This window comes from Carassius carassius, chromosome 40 (genome assembly GCF_963082965.1).
Source record: "Carassius carassius chromosome 40, fCarCar2.1, whole genome shotgun sequence".
Classification (NCBI taxonomy): domain Eukaryota; kingdom Metazoa; phylum Chordata; class Actinopteri; order Cypriniformes; family Cyprinidae; genus Carassius; species Carassius carassius.
Window position 1 is genome coordinate 26,272,553 of NC_081794.1, and position 19,959 is coordinate 26,292,511.

At 37.5% G+C, this 19,959-nt stretch overlaps 1 protein-coding gene across 1 annotated transcript; it reads right to left on the reverse strand.

Annotated features, from left to right (window-relative positions):
* Positions 1-4,543: 4,543 nt before the first annotated feature.
* glrx3 (glutaredoxin 3) lies at positions 4,544-19,798 on the reverse strand. Its single transcript, XM_059532788.1, has 11 exons — positions 19,677-19,798; positions 18,284-18,392; positions 16,529-16,603; positions 13,334-13,535; positions 9,878-10,050; positions 9,366-9,427; positions 9,232-9,289; positions 6,011-6,063; positions 5,831-5,870; positions 5,521-5,613; positions 4,544-4,783 (listed from the first exon to the last, which is right to left on the reverse strand). Exons 1-11 carry the CDS (start codon positions 19,739-19,741, stop codon positions 4,733-4,735), a joined length of 981 nt encoding a protein of 326 aa, XP_059388771.1. The 5' UTR covers positions 19,742-19,798; the 3' UTR covers positions 4,544-4,732.
* Positions 19,799-19,959: the final 161 nt, after the last annotated feature.

The window sequence follows — 19,959 nt, forward strand, 5'->3', positions numbered from 1 at the left end:
CAGCTTTGCTCTGGTAGCTTGATGGATACTGGCTGTAAGAGCCCAGTCCACTGGTAGGACCAACACCTAGGGGTGAGGTAATAGGCTTGGTATATACAAATGACCCAGGACTATACGGACTTGAGGTACTTTGAGACCGGCTAGAAACACCACTAGATTGGTCACTTCCTTCTTGTGTGAAAGAATTTTGGCCAGAACTAACTGCTGAGGTAGAGAACCTACTGGGAACCTTGAAGCCTTGAGATGGAGAGCTACTCTGCGAGGAAACTGTACCAGAGGTCGGAAAACCTTGCAACCAACTAGAGGAAGTCTGCCATTGAGGTATCTTGCTCAGAGACAGAGATCCACTTTGGGCAGTTTGACGGTACACAGGCAGTTGTGTGTCCAAAGGAGCAGGCACATACTGGGTAGAGGTACCCTGTAGTCGGAGAGAGGAGCCATCGGTTAAGGTGCTTCCTGACTGTATAGGCATAGGACTAGAGCCTGCCAGCTTAGTACCAGCCCTGCTCTGGGAACTTAATGTGTACTTGCTGTAGGAGGTCGGACTGTAGTACTGGCTGGACATGGGTCGTTTTGCACCCAAGGAAGAAGCTGGAGCATACTGGCTAGTGGTTCCTTGAGGCTGGACAGACAAACTATAACTACTTCCCTGTCCTGGTACATATTGATGGGGAGCTGCCAGCTGAGTACCAACCCTGCTCTGGGAGCTTAATGTATACTGCCTGTGAGAGCTCTGACCACTTGTAGCCTGACTAAAACCTAGGGGTGACGCAGCAAGCTTGACATATGAGGATCCAGAGGTTCTCTGGCTTTCATCACTTGGAGGCTGGGTGAACAAACCAACAAGTTGGGTCAGTTGTGGCCCAGAGCTGCCCTGAGAATTAGCAGTAGAGAAACGGCGGGAACTTCTTGAGGATCCTGCAGAAGAGCTACTCTGTTTAGAAAGCAGACTTGAGGTTCCTCCCAACTGAAGGCCAGAACTGTTTGGAGAGCCTACTGTAAATATGTTTGAGGAGCTTTGACTACTTATGGGGCCAGAAGCATCAAGGGGTGAGAAATTCAGATTTGACAGGGAGTCAGGGGTAGATGGACTAGAGGTGCTTTGAGACGGGTTAGACAACCCACTGGAACTACCACCACGTACTGGTGTGGAAGCAAGTTGAGCAGAAACTCCTTGCAGTCCAGAGCCATTCAGAGAAGACCAGCTGTAGGAATTCCGTCTATCAGCAGACTGGCTGACTACATTCTGGGCCTTTGGACCGGAGGAACCCTGGAGTTGAAGCAGTGAAGAAATGCCATCAAAGACACTTGGTGCACTTTGGGTATGGGACATAGGTTCATAGCTGCTGGAAAATCCTCCTTTTACATTCTGATATGAAAGGGAAAACCTAGACCTGCTGGCACTCAAGCTTTTCCCAGGAACAGTTTTAGGGGCCACTTCTTCAACAGGACTGCTTCCAGTCACTGGAGCCTCCAACACAGAAGACTGGATTCCCCTAAGTGAGAAGGGATTGTGGACAGGCCAATTCTTTTGAGGCTGAACATTCTGAGAAGACCAACCTAAAGAACATAACCTCAATGAATAGTGCAGAAACTTTTAAACAAACAATTATATATAAATATTTAATAGATATAAATAAATATCCAAAACACCCAGCTCACCTTGACCAACATCATGTTTCAAGAAAATCAAAAGGATAACCAAGCAGTGGCCCCTAGGAAAAAAAAGAGAGAAAATGAGTGCTAAAACACAACATATTACATCTAAGGACACAGCAAAATCATTTAACATGAGCTAACCTTTTCCAACCCATAACAGAAAAAAACAATTAACAAAACTGATTTGTTGAAAAGAGACTCTATTACAACAAACCAGAACTGCTACAAAAACAACTACAAAGCTATGCACACACTCAGAACCAGGCATTTCTTTTGTAAGCCAGTTTATCCAATCAGCTGACATCTAATTACCTAAAATACTGTTCACCCATGAACTCTTTGCTAGATATTTGATTACTGAATTTGTGAATTAAGTCATTAAATGCAATCACCTGTCACATCCATTCGCAGCCATTACACACACCATAAGGCCTGGTCCACAAAGCATGTTTTTGTTGCCATTTAAAAATGTGTGAGCATATATATTTTTGGAAATTCATTAGTGCAAGAGACTGCACTTTGCAAATAAGCATGCTAATTAGGTCACCAGATTAATAACCACACTCTCGGTGTAATGCTAAGCTTATGTAACAACTAATATATTTTATACTTACACTTACTAATGACATACACTATAGACATCATTTATTTAGACCACCCTGGCAGATACATTAGAAAGTTAGAATTATGCACAGAAGTCTTTATTGCATGTTTCAACATTGGGCTCTTTAAAATATTAACTTTTATACTCAGACATGGCAGATATTTAAAGCAACAGTGCAGCTTTCTCAGATTTCTTGAAGTATTTTAAATGAGCTTATAATATACAAATATACACTGTATACTCTAAAAATAGTGCAGAGTGTACACATGAAAATGCAAACTTGTTTTACTTACCAGTACCATTGAAGATATACACAGGAGTTTAGATTTCATTTATTTTACAATATGAAGTGTCTGACTTCACTTAACACCTTAAATTGATTTACTACGTATAACACCGCTAGCTTGAACACCAATGGAGACCTACTACTGTTATTAATCCTGATGCTATGCTAAAGCAAACCTTCACAAGTGTTCCTGCTCTTTAAGGAAGTGTGATGAAACTGTGAACAGTGGTTGCCATATGTTTCAATTCATGCATCAAGGCATTTTTGAATGTGCTATTGTTGGGTGATGTGTTGAAAGGTTTAAGGTTATTACGGGAGCACTGCAATTACCCAGAACCACAGGTGTGTGTGTGTTTGTGTGTGTGTGTGTGTGAGAGAGAGAGAGAAACATAATGGCCACTCTACACACTCGGCTTATAGCCAGATGAGGTGTGGGTTGACTTGTCCCCAACCAACAACTGCTGATTAATATTTATGGATCTTTAATCACAATAAGAGAGTTCTTCCTGTCCCCAAGAGCTTGGCAGAGTCACTCTGTCTGAAAAGCTCGAGGATCACGTTAATTAAAGTGAGTGGACGTGATCGTGAATGGTACATCCATCATCCCTGCACTCGTTAAAGGATAAAAACTCAAATAAAGGCTGCAAATATTGGCCTAATCTAACAACCTGCAATTAAAGGTGGTTGGAGGAGCTCTTTAATAAGGGCACAGATTCACAAAGGATGGTTTTACATGTCAAATCATTGGCTCTGACTGACAGAGACATTAAAGAAAAAGAGGATTTATATTAAGACCAAGTTTACATGAAACACATCTGATCCAGGAAATCCAATCACAAGTGGACGGCGCTAAATATAGGTAAAAAAAAAAATGTCTCAAACCACACTGAAAAGTCAGAAGGGCATTTTTAAATATAAAAGGTAAATACATAACTTATGCATCCCAGAAAACAGTAAAGGATCACCTACCCAACTAACCTGTGATTGAGTAAACATACATAAATATATATGCATCATTCTTGGATTTTGGCAAATGCCACTTTTATTGAAATTGGTTGCAATGGGATGGACATTCACATTCTAAAAGTATTTGATAAGGCAAAAATTTGCAAGTGGGTATAACTGCAGACCGGAGATCTCCAGAATGGGGAGTGGACTCCGAAATTAGGCAGAACCTCCAAAATGGGGCGGGGTCTCCTTTTGCAAAGACTTTCACCATTGGCTGTGGCTTCAGACAATTATTACTGACTTACATTTCAAAATAAAACTTTATAAATTAAACATTGTTTAAACAAACAAATTATTGTTTATTGCGATATAAATAAATGTTCTCCATGAGAGCAGAGCCCAAAGCTTGTGGCCAGTGGTGTTTGGACTCAAGTCTGAACCTCTGCTTCATGATGTAAACGGGAATCACTCAGGAGCCGTCCCAGCGGAGGGGAAAGATTTTACTCTATCGCTTTATTCCCAGCAACGAGGCCATCCCGAGGCACGATATTCGCAGGCTAGAAGGGGGTAGTGATACCAGGTGTAACTAAAAAGGTGCCATTGTGCAGTGAGTCTCATATCGCATAATCTTATTAAACTGTTTATTTCCTGAACTGAAACGCCAATCCCGCCATTCAGTCAATTTCACTGGTTAAGGTAAGGTGTGGGGTAGGTTTAGGGGTTAGTTTTTGTTGATTTTTGTAGGAAACACTTTAAATGACACAACCAATAAAAACTTCAGAATCAGTTGTGGGGCGGAGTTTGCACTGAAGTGGATTGGGGGAAAAATTTAGCATGCGTGGCATGCGCCTGTCTCTCAACGGAGGGAAGTTTTGGAGTTCTCGCCCCTATTTAGAGATCTCCAGGCTGCAGTTATACCCTTCTCAAAATTTGTGGTCACGATAGACATATTTAAGACGTGTCAATACCCGGAGATACATTTTAAATCTTTGTTGACCACTTGTAATGATGTCACCAAAGAAGGATGTAAGTAAATATAAACAAGATCTTGTTCAGAATTGGCTTTATTGGATTTTCATCAGAGGTTCAACAATGATTTTGAAATTTAATAATTTTCTAATAAAATGCTAAATTGGATGGAATAAGTAATTCGAGTACTCTGTTCCTGAGGTTAAGTGTGTAGGTTACAGGCATCTCAGCAATGTGATCCACATGTTCTTCAGTGCTGGAGTAGTTTAATTTTCTCCTTTCAACACGGATGCCAGCTCACCATTCTCTTTCAGCTCCTGTTAAACAAAAACAATTTCCCATCCATTATGAAACACCTTCACGGTTCATCAACTACAAGTAATCTTTTGTACATCCAGGTTCAGAGATGTTTCTGACAGCACTGGCTCTCTTCTAACTGCCTGCTAATTGTAGAGCTGCACCTGCCCTCTGCTGGAGTAAAGCACCAACTGCAGTACATCTCTACAGGCAGATCATATAACACTCCATTCAAAAGTTTGGGATCTATTTTTTTTTTTACACTTTCTTTTAAAACAGCAAAGCCACATATAACCTTACATAAGTTTTCCAATTCAAATAAATGAAGTTTTATTGACTTTTCTATTCATCAAAATATCTTGCATCATGGTTTCCACAGAAATAATAGGCAGCAGAACAGTTTAACACTTTTAAACCCTGGCTGCTGAAAATTCAGCTTTGCCATCTCAAGAATAAATTACAATTTACACAACACTTTTGTTTTAAAAAAAACACATCAACCCTAAACTTTTGAACTTTTGAATGGTAGTTTACTGTATATCAGATTTAGATCTGCTCTTTAAATCTCTATACCAATGAAAGCAATATGAAAAAAAAAACACAAAAACAAAAAACACTAGAATTACTATTTCCCTATTAATTACATTCATTACAAATGAAGCATTATAAATGCAATGCTGTTTGTAGTGCCTAATTCTAAATGTATCTTTATCATCTTAGAAAGGGGATTCATGTTAAACGCCTTTATGCATTTTACCTTGACTATGTCCAGGCCTCCGATTAGTTCCCCTTTAACATACACTTGGGGGTACGTCGGCCAGTTGGAGTACGTCTTGAGTCCTTGTCTAACCTGTGGAAAACAATCAGAAGTGCATGACAAGCTTTGGTTAAAACACAAAACAATTAAAATTTAAAAATTTAATTGTATTCTAAACATGATTGCCTAATTTTTATTTAATTATTCAGTTCTCAGTTTGTAAGGAGACACAGGATTTCTTGATGTTGCTTTGGCAAGACAACGTTTACCAAGAATGGAAAAATAAACTTAAAACTGAAGCAACACTCACCTCTTCATCTCCCAATATGTCAAACGTTTCATACTCAACTCTGAAATAATAGAAAAAACATGTTACTTTAATAACATACATTTAGTCTTTCAGGAATTCATAATTCACTCCAAAAAGAGCTTCCAGTCTCAGTTAAATGCCACTGTACGGGAATATTCTGGAATTGTAAAAGTCTCTCACCCCGCGCTGTTCATTATTTCAAGTATCTGACGGCTGAATCCACATTTGGCAGCCTGAGTATTCACAAAGACACAAGTTAAGAGGGTGAAAACGCTACAACATCTTTCACATCATGAAAGGCTGCAGTGAAGCGAAACCCTGCGCTTGAAAGCCAATCAGAGGAAGCAAGTTTTTAACACCATCCAAAACACACGCAGACTACTGGAGAAGTTTAAAGAACAGAGTACATAAGATTTGAGTGGCTCCTCTGGGCCCAAACCAGCACAGAACCAAACTTGCATTTAGAAACGTACAAACCTACAAAAGCTATTCTGAAGTGCGTCTCAATAACTAAGGGAAAAAGAGTAGGTAATAGAACAAGAGAGACAGAGAGAGAGAAGCCAGTCAGACGAGAGAAGAGAGATGTCTCATGGGGAAAGACTTTAAACTACTGCAAAGAATTCATCTGTCTTTCATGTGTGAGTGTTAAAGATCAATGCAGTTACGAGGAGAGAGGTGAGGGGTCTTTCTCCTCCATTAAAGAGAACGCAGCTCTATCAGCACCGGAGCCACCTGATATCGATTTCCAGCACCGCTTTACCACCGCATGCTTTCTTTTACTGTACGTTAAAGGAAAAAAGTTCACTCAAAAAAGAACTTTCTGTAATTATTTACTCACTTTTATGTCTTTTCAAACCCACATGACTTTGACTTCTTCAGTGGAACACAAAGGCAGATTTTTGCACAGCAATATTACTTCATAATGTTCTAAAATAATATTTTATCAATACATATACTATGAAACAATTATTACATTTTCTCTTCATTGGAAAACAAGTGAATAAATGTAACAAAATGTTCAAACAGTGTTACTTTATAATGGTTTAAAATAAATAGTTTATATTAATCGTTTTAAAATTAATAATAACAACAATAATAATGTTGCTATTATAATCAGGTGGAAAAAAATAAATGTTGTTTTGGCAACTAGGTGAAGCATTAAAAATCACTACAATTAAACTAAAAAATAAATATTGAAAAGATTGAACAAATTTAAATGAAAACTCAATTTATAAAAATAAAAGCTAATCCAAAATATTAATAAAAAGTACATAAAACTAAAATAACACTGAAAAATAATAATAATATTTCTGAATAAATGCAAATAAAATAAATGGTTTAATTTAATTGAAAAATATTGTTATTTTTGGACGGCTTTCAATGTAGAAAGAAGAAAGAATGCTTTTTGTCAGTTGAAGGCATCTACCAGCTAGTTGACCCATGCTAACCAGCCACTGGTGATTCCTAAAAGACCAACTACTTCGATTAACTAAAACTGGGAACCAACTCTTGGGTCTGTTCTTTACAAACACAGCTGACTCGAAATAATTCTGTCTGTTTGCAGCAAGACATGGTCACTATGAAGTTGGTGTATGAAAAAGTGCTCCGCTTGAAAAACTAACAGCATATGGATTCTAGGGCTGCAACTAACGATTATTTTGATAATCGATTAATCTGTCGATTATTTTTACGATTAATCGGTTTATGTACTTATATTTTAGTTTTTTCCATTTTTTCCCCCAAGTAAATTATTAATAAATGGTCTTTATCCTTCAGCATAGATTTTTAAGAGATTTTAACCATTTTGCATTGTCATATCCTAATCAAAAATATACCTGGAGTTGTTTTATTGTGTTAGTAATCCTTTGTCGAACTCTTCTGCAATCAGAACACTGACCCATACTCCAGCAAATTTCACAAGGAGATTTAAAATAATGTTTTCACCATGGCAGTCCTTAGAGCTCCTAAAGTAGTTTAACATCCCGAACAAAGCTTATTAAGGAATCTTTCAGAACATATTTTCACGAAGAATAAGGATAAAACAGAATAAAATTGCAGTGCATTGTATTTTATTATTTACTGGGAAACAGCTTTATAGCTTATGCTGTGAAATTGTAAACAATCCTTCGAATAAAGTGCCAATGGCATGAAACCTGAATGGAAATCACAATTTAAAGTAAAATCCATCAGAAGGTTGTCCAGAAAAAAAAAATTGGACAGTCACACACAAAAAACCTGCTGTGTGAAAAAGAGCAGTGAATACTTAGAAAAAAAGTGCATTTCAAATATCTTTAAACATTTACCTCTCTCATTCAGTCATAATTAGGCTGCACGACTGAATTTTGAACTGGTAAACTACAAACTGATCACAGAACATGTTTGTAAAGCTTTAAATGTTAACTGTTAAAAAGCAATGTTATCAGCTTTTACGACTAAACATTTGCAAACAACATTGTACTGGAGAATCTGCACAAATAAAAGTCTTAGGGGCCGTTCACATATCGCGCCTAAAAACGCGTAGAAAACGCTAGGCGCACCGCTTTCTCCTCCTTTCCAAAGCGCTCGCGCAGAAGCGCCCCTGAGGCGTCTGCCTTTGCTAAGCAACCATGACGCGCTCTCTCCTTGAAGACGCGGAAATTTCAGCAAAGGAGAAATGGATTTGCAGCTCAAAAAATCGCTTGCAGTAGCTCTGCTACTAAATTTATTTCAAAATGGAAATCCATATACAACTATGATCAGCTGTTCCTTTCATCTTGACTGAGCTTTTAACGTTGTTACGGGAAAGGATGAAGCTGATTGGTTAGTTCTTGTCACATGACCCGCGATGCGCTTGCAGCATTCTGAAAAGTTGAGATGTTTTTAACTCGATGCGGTGCGGTGTTGGAAATAACGAACTTGAGCGCGCAAAAGACGCGATATGTGAACGTCCCCTTAAACAGTTCCGTAGTGCAGAGTTTACAGGTTACTCTTCTTTTTTGAAGGCTCAAAGTAAAGTACTCCCAGTCTCCCACATCCCGCTAAATGCTGCAGAGACGCTGTTCGGGAAGCACGTGACATAAAACGAGGCCAGCTATTGGCTATTCGCTACTTCTCCTGCTGTACTGGCTGAGTAAAACCTCCGGTGGCTCATTACTGCCACACTTTGGTCACCGCAGATTTGAAATATGCACGAAATGAGCCGCTTACGGCAAATAAAAGTTATTTAGCAACGAATCGATGACTAAATTAGTTGACAACTATTTTAATAATCGATTTTTATCGATTAAATCGATTCGTTGTTTCAGCTCTAATGGATTCGTAATAATATGAGGCTGGATTCTTGGGGCCTTCAACATTCCCTGCTTTCTCCTGCTTTCTCGTTTAAACTGAGAGAGAGAAAGAGAGTATTTAAGTTCACTCACCTCTTTATTGCCTTTCATGAAGAGCATGACGGGTGATTTATTGATTAGAGATTTCAGCCTGTCAGAAGAGAGAATGTTTAAACAAGTCCAGTCGTACAGAGCGGGCGTCTGAGCGAGCGTGTATCTGTCTTTACCTGTTTTCCAGTGAGACGGTCTTGGGGAAAGTATTCTCAAGTTCTCCCGATTCAACCAGCTCCTGCGGAGGATATAAAATATCTCTGAATCCGAACTTGCTTTGAACTCGACTCAAACATACACACTCTCCTTTCATAACTAACAGCTCCCCGCTAAAGTATTTTACCTCTCTCTAAAGGTAAATTCACATCTTAATGAGGAAGGGCCTCTAAGACTCTTGAGAGAAGAGAGAGAGGGGAAAGAGGATGGATGCTGGATCATCTAGCCCTCCTCTCTCAGCGGGAGTGCTCTGCTTGCTTTTAGCAGTATGAGCTCGCTGGGAATGTAGAGCAACATACAGCTAATAACAGCTAGCTGAGAACACACACGCCGTTAAAAACAGGAACTCTTAAGATAACATGCATGGGATAAAATGCACAACATCATGCGATGAAGAAATCTGTGTTTGTAAAAATAGGGAAATATCTATAGAAAAAAAAGCATTGCTATGCACCAATCTTGTATCTCGTACCTTTATGATGTCCAGTCCTCCGAGGAGTTCTCCATTGACGTAGACTTGCGGATAAGTGGGCCAGTTGGAGTAGGTCTTGAGTCCCTGTCTGACCTCCTCATCCGAGAGAATGTCAAAAGTGCTGTACTGCACATTGTGGTCCTTCAAAATCTGAACTATCTGACGACTAAAACCTGTAAATAATGCAACAAACATGCGTTAAAACTTCAAAAGAATATCAGCTGTAACTCTGTTTAGTGTGTTTTTGTGCTTTTTACCAGCTTGCACTTATTTAATGGCTCTAAAGAAACTACAAATATTTAACTAAATTCTTAAAAGCAAATTATATTATATATTTAATGTCAATACAATCATAACAAATGTTTTCATTAGTCACAGCAAAATTTAAATTAATGTATTTTATTATTAAGCTATAATTCATTATTAAATTCACAGTTAAGTTTGCTTGTGTGCTTTTTAATACTTTGAACTTTTTAACAGCTTTAAAGGAGGGAACTGAAATTATTTTATAAAACTTAAATTATATATATATATATTTTTTTTTCCCGTATAAAACTAATAAAGTTTAGTGTGTATATATATATATATATATATATATATATATATATATAAATATAAAATTCCATTTTTATTTTAATATCAGTTAAAAGTTTTAATCATTCTGTTGTGTTTTTGTCCATTTTATTATATTTTTTTTTCTGTATAGTTTATTAATTTTATTATTCTGTTAATTATTATTATAGTAGTACATTATGTTAAACAAAATTACTATGATAATGAAAACTTTTTTTAGTTTAATCACCCTGCTACACTGACAACAAAAGGGGTTTCTTTTTTGTATGTTTTTAGTCACACAGTGAGTAAAATTTGAAGTAAAATCTGCAATCATAATGAATTACTAATTTGTCCATTTATAGATACTACGCAATATTGGGCAACACAACTGAAAGCTGGAACAAAATTTCCTGATTTCTAAATTTTAAATAGCAGTTCTGTTTATATGGATGACTACCAGACAAAAATGAGAGAAGATAAAAGAGAGAGAGTGTGTGTGTGTGTGTGTGTGATATTAGATGGGAGGAGACAAAGAGAACAAGAAGCAAGAGAAACAAGGAGTGAGCGAGAGAAAGAAACAAGATCAGGAGAGAAAGAGAGAAAGATGTACGAGGTGATGTGTAGAGTCTGTAGCCCCTGCAGTAAAACACCCATTTTCATCTTGTGTGGCTCATGAGGGAATTCATTATAAAACAGCTCCAGGCGCCTCACTTGTGCTTATGCATTTGCTGGTATATTAGCTCGACTCTACCAGAGCGGGCAAACAGGCGGGCAGCTGCTTTCTCTGGCTCCGGGCGAACTCCACCAGACATGCTGCATTGATTGCAGAGTTCTTTCCCCCTCTATGCCTGCACCTACAGGGGACGAAGACCACTCGCTCTGGCCGACTCCGCTCCAGGAGAGGGGCGATGTTACAGCCTCGTTCCTCTTTTGAAGGACAACCCACTCAGAGCGAGAAAGGCTGAGAGATCCGAATTGACACATGGACCCTTAACCTTTTAATTTGACATGCATAACCACTTTAGAGTTAGTGTTAGCAGACCACTTGATCATTTGGCTCAACGCTCGTATTAAAACAAAAGAGTGCATTTACGTTTAGAAGCCAATGCACGCCACCGACAGGCATGGCTCGCTCTCTGTGCATTATTTCTTGATTTGGATATCAGCCAAGTGAATGAGAACATCAATAAGCTTCAGCATTAGAAAATCTCCGAGCCGGACCGACCCAATGACACCTAGCGCGGCTTCAAATAACATCAACGGCGCCGAGCAACAGGTTCTGGGCTCAGAGACGAAGCGGCGTAAACTCTGAGGATCTTCTATTAATAAAGCAGAGCTGGAGGAGCTGGCAACCGTTGAAAGCCCAACATCACGTTTGAGATTAGAGTTCAATATCGTTTTTATTTTGATCTCAGGATGGCAAACGCCAGCCTTCCCCCAGACCTTCCTCTTTACACAGACAAAACGTCAAGCGCTAAACTGTGCCTCAGTCCATGACCAAATATGCACTTTGAACTATCAAAAGTATTTTGTTTTGAACGGGTGAAATTAATACGAGGATGTTTTCCAATGCCGAACCACACATTTTTGTGTTAGTTGGCAGAAAAAAAGAATGCTGGAAAATCCGCGAATCAAACAGAAATAAAAAGATCAAGCTGACAGCCTAAAGTTAAACAAACTAAAGACTTAAACGCTTTTAAGTGATCATTAAGCTGTCACTGTCAGGATTTAATAAGTATAACTTTGACTTACAAAAGCAGAACATGTTCCTTTTTGAGAGCGACTGCATATCAACAAATGCTTGATTAAGAAAAGGGGTTGTTCACCCTGGTTTCAGCTTTGAAATCTACCAGCAGCCGTCAACAGAATGTCTCTTTTCAATTTAAGTGAATTTTAGCAGTTTCATACATTTTAATTTAAAAGGAAACAAGCGTAAATTTATAACACTACACTTTTACATATTAAACATTAATTGAAAGAAAACTAGTTACACTGATTCTGTGTTTCTAATGCAACGGCTGGATTTTTTTCTATTGCTATTAGAGAGAATGGGAACACAATTACATTTGTTGCAGTTTCCGTTCAGCACTATAGAGGTTTATCCAACGAAACTTCCAAAACAGCGGTTTTAAGCTACAGAAAAGCTTATAATTAAATAATACAAATTGTCAAATTTCAATAAATCAATAAATGTGGTGCAGCTCAGCCAGAGCATGGCGTTAACAACAACAAGGCCATAAGTTCGATTCCCAGGGAATGAATCAACTCAAAAAAAGTATACCTTGAATGCAAGTCACTTTGGATGTAAATTTCATATTTAATTTATTTTTTGCTTTATTTGTTTCCCTACATGTCATGTGAGCATTAAATAACACCAGAGAACCATGAACATGCAAATGTGCATTTAACTATTAAAATATTACCTTAAAATATCAGCTGGTATTTTCTAAATAAATAAATACTTTGGGAATCCCTGCCATACACACAGCACAAAACATGCATAAAGTTGTTTAAGTAGCGATGCAACATGGCAAAAAAGTAATTGAAAGCATGCTGCATTGTGCTGCAGCATCTTTATTGACGCTTTTCACCAAAATTGAACTTTTTTTCCCCTGACCCGTTGCTTTCTGCATTGATTGTAATGGGATCTATTTAAACTATTCAAGTTGTGTTTCCAATCAGTTGAAACTCTGGTTCAAACCAAGCCAGACCGGATGGAATCTGGAATATAGTGGCTCATCCATAAAGTCATCCTTCGCACTTAAGAAAGAGGTAATGCGCTTCTCTCTCCGTCCTGTTCATGCAACCTTGATTTGTCTCACTCCATCGCCAGCGGTTGCTCTAACTAACCCGCTGACCCCGTGTTAATTTATGCGAGTGAGTGTGTACATGTGTGTTTACCACAGCGAGGCTCCTGGGGCGATCCCTTCATGAAGAGCATGCAGGGTGCGGCGTTGATCAGCCTCTTCAGCCTCTCGTTGAGATCCTCTTTACGGACGTCCCCCGCCCTGGCAGCCCCGCCCCCACCGGACCCCAGCCGCTGCACCTTATTGGTCAGCTCAGGGGCATGCGCACCATCCAACCTGTCAATCTTCTCACCGCCCTAAGGGTTGTCGGTAAACAAATAAATAAATAAAAAACACTCAAGAGTGAGTAGTGATAGATTGAGAGGGAGGAAAAAACAGCATTAATTTTTTAGGATGCTTGCCAGTTTGTTTAGATTGTTTGCAGGGAGAGAGAGAAAACAGGCCGCAGGCTCTCCTGGTCCTTTGACATGTTACGCCGAGAGAGGGAAAGTCTTGCCAAGCCGTGTGTTTGTTTAACCTCCGATCATTTCTCAGTTGCTTGATTCTAACACAAGGAGATTTTGCAGCTCACATTACTTGATCGTTAAACTCAAGCTTCCCAACAGGCTCCGTTTTTCTAAGCTGGCCTCCCTCTGCTAAATAAACACAAAACACTACCGCAGCACACCTAACATAAATACAAGCTGTGTGTACAGAAAAAAACGCAATCTGGCATAGATCAGCATGCTTTACGCAAACATAAAGAACACAGTGTAGTTCTGAACTTTATATTATAGAAAAAGGACAAAATGGGAAATTAAAATGGACTAAATTACTTTAATTCATTTTTTAAGCGCACAATATTCTAAAATGAAGTACGTTTTTATTTACGCAAATCATTTTTTCAAATGTTTTAACTTTCTTTATCTGTGAAACAACTTTTCTGCTGATGTGATTAAGGCTGTGTGGGCAGGGAAAACTAATACTAACCAATGATATTATAACCTAGCATTCACAATCCGAATCAAATTCACATGATGATAATCAATAAGTTATACAAGTCACCATTTTTATATACAAAATAGCTTCATTAGTACATAAGTCACTTTGAATGTTTTGTGAAAGCCATTTCAAGTTTGCAGTCTGAATTTTACTTCTGTAACAAGGCATATTTCTAAATAAAATAGTAAAAATTTATAAAACAAACAAGCTTAACTAAGTACCTCAAGCTTAACTAAGTACCTCTCCTAAAACATGCTTTACATTTCTGCTTCTAAAACCTCAGTCAAATTATTTTTGTGGTAATTAAAATGATGCTAGTAATGCTGTACAGTCGTGGCCAAAAGTTTTGAGAATTACATAAATATTAGTTTTCAAAAAGTTTGCTGCTAAACTGATTTTAGATCTTTGTTTCAGTTGTTTCTGTGATGTACTGAAATATAATTACAAGCACTTCATACGTTTTAAAGGCTTTTATCGACAATTACATGACATTTATGCAAAGAGTCAGTATTTGCAGCGTTGGCCCTTCTTTTTCAGGACCTCTGCAATTCGACTGGGCATGCTTTCAATCAACTTCTGGGCCAAATCCTGACTGATAGCAACCCATTCTTTCATAATCACTTCTTGGAGTTTGTCAGAATTAGTGGGTTTTTGTTTGTCCACCCGCCTCTTGAGGATTGAACACAAGTTCTCAATGGGATTAAGATCTGGGGAGTTTCCAGGCCATGGACCCAAAATTTCAACATTCTGGTCCCCGAGCCACTTAGTTATTACTTTTGCTTTATGGCACGGTGCTCCATCGTGCTGGAAAATGCATTGTTCTTCACCAAACTGTTGTTGGATTGTTGGAAGAAGTTGCTGTTGGAGGGTGTTTTGGTACCATTCTTTATTCATGGCTGTGTTTTTGGGCAGAATTGTTAGTGAGCCCACTCCCTTGGATGAGAAGCAACCCCACACATGAATGGTGTCAGGATGATTTACTGTTGGCATGACACAGGACTGATGGTAGCTCTCACCTTTTCTTCTCCAGACAAGCCTTTTCCCAAATAATCGGAAAGGGGCTTCATCGGAGAATATGACTTTGCCCCAGTCCTCAGCAGTCCATTCACTATAATTTCTGCAGAAGATCAATCTGTCCCTGATGTTTTTTTTGGAGAGAAGTGGCTTCTTTGCTGCCCTTCTTGACACCAGGCCATCTTCCAAAAGTCTTCGCCTCACTTTGCGTGCAGATGCGCTCACACCTGCCTGCTGCCATTCCTGAGCAAGCTCTGCACTGGTGGCACTCCGATCCTGCAGCTGAATCCTCTTTAGGAGACCATCCTGGCGCTTGCTGGACTTTCTTGGACGCCCTGAAGCCTTCTTTACAAGAATTGAACCTCTTTCCTTGAAGTTCTTGATGATCCTATAAATTGTTGATTTAGGTGCAATCTTAGTAGCCACAATATCCTTGCCTGTGACGCCATTTTTATGCAACGCAATGATGGCTGCACGCGTTTCTTTTCAGGTCACCATGGTTAACAATGGAAGAAGAATGATTTCAAGCATCACCCTCCTTTTAACATGTCAAGTCTGCCATTCTGACCCAATCAGCCTGACATAATGATGTCCAGCCTTGTGCTCGTCAACATTCTCACCTGAGTTAACAAGACGATTACTGAAATGATCTCAGCAGGTCCTTTAATGACAGCAATGAAATGCAGTGGAAAGGTTTTTTTGGGATTAAGTTAATTGTCATGGCAAAGAAGGACTATGCAGTTCATCTGATCACTCTTCATAACATTCTGGAGTATATGCAAATTGCTATTATAAAAACTTAAGCAGCAACTTTTCCAATTTCCAATATTTATGTAATTCTCCAAACTTTTGCCCACGACTGTACATTCTGCAAGGAAATCAGATCAAGAAAATGAAATTACCTAAGGAAAAAATACACTATTAATCCAATTGCATTAAAATGATCAAAAGATTTAAACTTCAGTGGTGTTCTTTCCTGACCTTCTTCCTTTTTTTTAATTGTGGAAATATTCCACAGAATTACAGTTTCACTGTATTTTTGATCATATAAACTTCAAGGACACTTCTTTCAAAAACGTTCAAAAAGCCTTACCTGCCCTAAACTTTTAAAAGGTTTAAATCATGTTAAGTCATAAATATTTATTTTCCCTATTTTTGATTGAACTAACCTCCCACTCTTTTAAAAAGTAAAACCATTAGCTTCATTATGTAAAAAAAACAAAAACAAAAAACAAACAAAAAAACTATTTTAGGTAAATCTGAGCATAGCTGAAGTCAAATGTGGAAGTTTTACCTTGAAGAAGAGGAAGGTGGGAACTGAAGTGATCTCATACTTCTCAGAAACCTCCGGGACTGCCTCTGCCTCCAGCTAAAAACAGAGAGAGAGAGCTGCTACTGTACTAATGATTCTTTACAATTCACATTAATAAAACATCAACTTCTCAAACATAAAAACCCCATTTAAGACACACACACACAAAAAAAAAAAAAACATTTCACATGAAATTGAAAACTAACACTACAAATCTAAACTCCAGTGCCTCAGCTATAACATGTCAAATGCTGACACACTTCATGCTGAATTTGCTTCTGATAATGATTAAATGATTGAAAATTGTTTTGTGGACACATAAACTTTACCCTCAAAATGAGTTTCTTAAAAGAACTAAAAACTACTACTAAAAAAAAAATATAAAAAAAGATCCAATTTTATTCTAAGGAATTCAACACTATTTATTCCATATAGATTATAAAAGGGCCGTTTTTGCTTGAAGAAGTCTTCTGCTCTGCTGACTGGGTGATGAAAGGCAGTATTACCCCTAACAGAAGGAAAAATATCTCTCTGCCAGTTTAAGGCCATGAGGAAGGTAAAGTCATTCAGAGCCTGAGGCATCTCATTGCGCTCCACTGGGAGAAGGAGAGCAGCTGGATCTGTGTTACTGGAGCTAGAGCCGTAACACCATCATTTAGAGCCCAGTGCACATAGGAACATTTGCAAGAATAATGGCCATTTACAAACCGGTATCTCAAACACAACGTGCCATCTGTGACTGGTGAAACAAACAGAGTTCCACACCACTGGTTGAGCCATTCCTGGTGTGGCGGCTGGTTTAGACCATCAAACACAAACAGAATCTTTTTGACTGTGCCACAGTACTGTACACTTTTAGGAATGGCTTACACACAGTTATTTCACTGCACTGATTTGGGGTGAGAGAAAAAAAAAATAGTAAATAATTTTTAGGTTTAAGAATCAAAATTCCAAATAACTACAGCAAAAAAAAAAAAGAACATATGTACAACATATGTACCTGTAAAATAGTTCCTCAAATGGGAAAGAAAAAAAAATAGGGAAAAATGTAGGATGGGACTTCATTTTGTCCATCCATAATTGATTGGATCATTGGATTGGAAATATTTATAAGAAATACTGCAATATTCCATGAAAAGGAAAACTTTTTTTTTTATTTTTTAAACCTGTTAAAATAAAAAAGATTAACTTAGATATATATATATATACACACACACACACACACACACACTCAAATAAAGTACGTATTTTGAAAATATTTAGAAAAATATTTATATTATGAATAAATATATTTAATATATTAAATTATTTATATGAAATGTATACATGCATGTATGTGTATTTATATATACACAATAAATATACATAGAATACAGACATATGTAAACAAAAACTTTTATTTTGGATGTAATCAGTCTGTTCTTTGCCCCTCTGCAAACTGACCAGATATCCATAAAAATAATAATAATATTGACAATTACTTTGCAATGAGAGACAAAATATCATATTCAAAACACAGTTGGTTTTAGCAGCCAGATATGTACATTTTTGGCCAGTCACTCGTGTGATTTTGGTCTATTGGATTCTTTGGGAAACAAGCCTTCTTTTAACCAATTCTGCTAATGATACAGAAACTAGTGTCAAAATAATATCTACCCACATTGTGCACAAATGAAGCATGAAAATTATTGGTGAAATGATTTCCAGTATGGCTGTGAGGGGCAGTGGTCCTCCTACCTTCACAAACATGGTGTGTTTGTGCTCTTTGGCTAATTCTGCCATCACATCGTTCATCTGTGAACACTGCGGAGCCCATGGCGCATGGAAATGGACAACGGTGAGGGACCTGAACAACACAGAGTAGGAATGATGAGCTTTAGATCACAGACTCTGAGATCCAGAGATAGGGAGCATTCATGTCTTGGGGAAATACATATATAATGCAAATCCATGTATATCTGGATTACATGTATCATTTAAATGTGAATATAGACTGTAATGTATATATATATATATATATATATATATATATATATATATATATATATATATATATATATATATATATATATATAACATCATCTGACATTACAATCATCTGATGTATTTTTTAAATATTTAGAAAATTATTTATATTGTAAATAGATATATTTAATAAATTAGCATATTTTTCTGAAATATATACACATGCATGTATGTGTATTTATATATACATAATAAATATACATAGAATACAGACATATGTAAAATCTTTCATTTTGGATGTGATTAATTACGATAAATATAAATAAATATAACCATTATAATTTCATTCGAAGAAATCTGTCCTTTGCCTCTCTTCAAACTGGCCAGATATCCATAAAAATAAAAATAATAATAATAATATTGATAATTACACTGCAATGAGAAACTAAATATTATATATAAAAAAATACTACAGAAGTAATGACCAATCAAAGAAATCGTGTCTACTTTATATAAAAAAAATGTATCCTTAGTGCCTTAAAGCAGACTTATTAGGAGCATTTTTGGGTTGTGCTTCACATCATGTCTGAACACTTTTAAGGTCTGAACATACTCCTTTACTGAGACCAGCTCAGATCATGAACACTAGACTGCACTACCTCAAACAGTGAATTGTGTTTAGAGCATAACGTTTTCTCTGCAATGATTCCAGATAAACAGGCTGTCCCAGTATTCAATGAAGAACCAAACTGAAAGTGTGGACGGTTGTTTATGTAGACTAGTAAAAGGCATAGTAAGGTCTGTGATGATTATCAAGTCATACTATTTGCTGAAAAAAAATGTCAAATTCTCATTCAAGCTGAGTTTTGACATGAGGGGCACTGACTGACACTGACTTGATTCATCAAGTGTTGAAGCTGAAATTAAATGCAGTATTAAAACAATCTGCCAAAACCATGTCATCCAGATATGATTCATTGGTACAGATTTGCATCGCATTTATTTGAGTTTTTATGAACAGGCCATCGGTTATTTCAGTCTATTCGATCGAAACGAAGTCTGTAAACGTTTTATTCCCGTGCATATGTGTTAAATCGGTTAACTGTATGTTCGAAATGAATCGTATTTCGTGATAGACTTGACAAATAATTATTTATTCACTTACTTGCTGTTGTTTTTTAACAATCCCTCAAACTGCTGCAGTGAAGTCGCGTCCGTGAGGTTCGCCATGTTGCCAGACGTTACTAAGCGATCACTGAACGCCCCAATCGGGACCAGGACACTGTACTGAAACAAAGCATTACTAAATAATATACGATAACATCGAACACGGACGCTGTTTATTAAATCATTTGAATTATATAGACAACGTATTACGTTTTAAGCCACCTTTTCCGCTTTCTTCCATCTTTCAGATGTGAATTTTACAGTTTGTTGCAACAAATAAC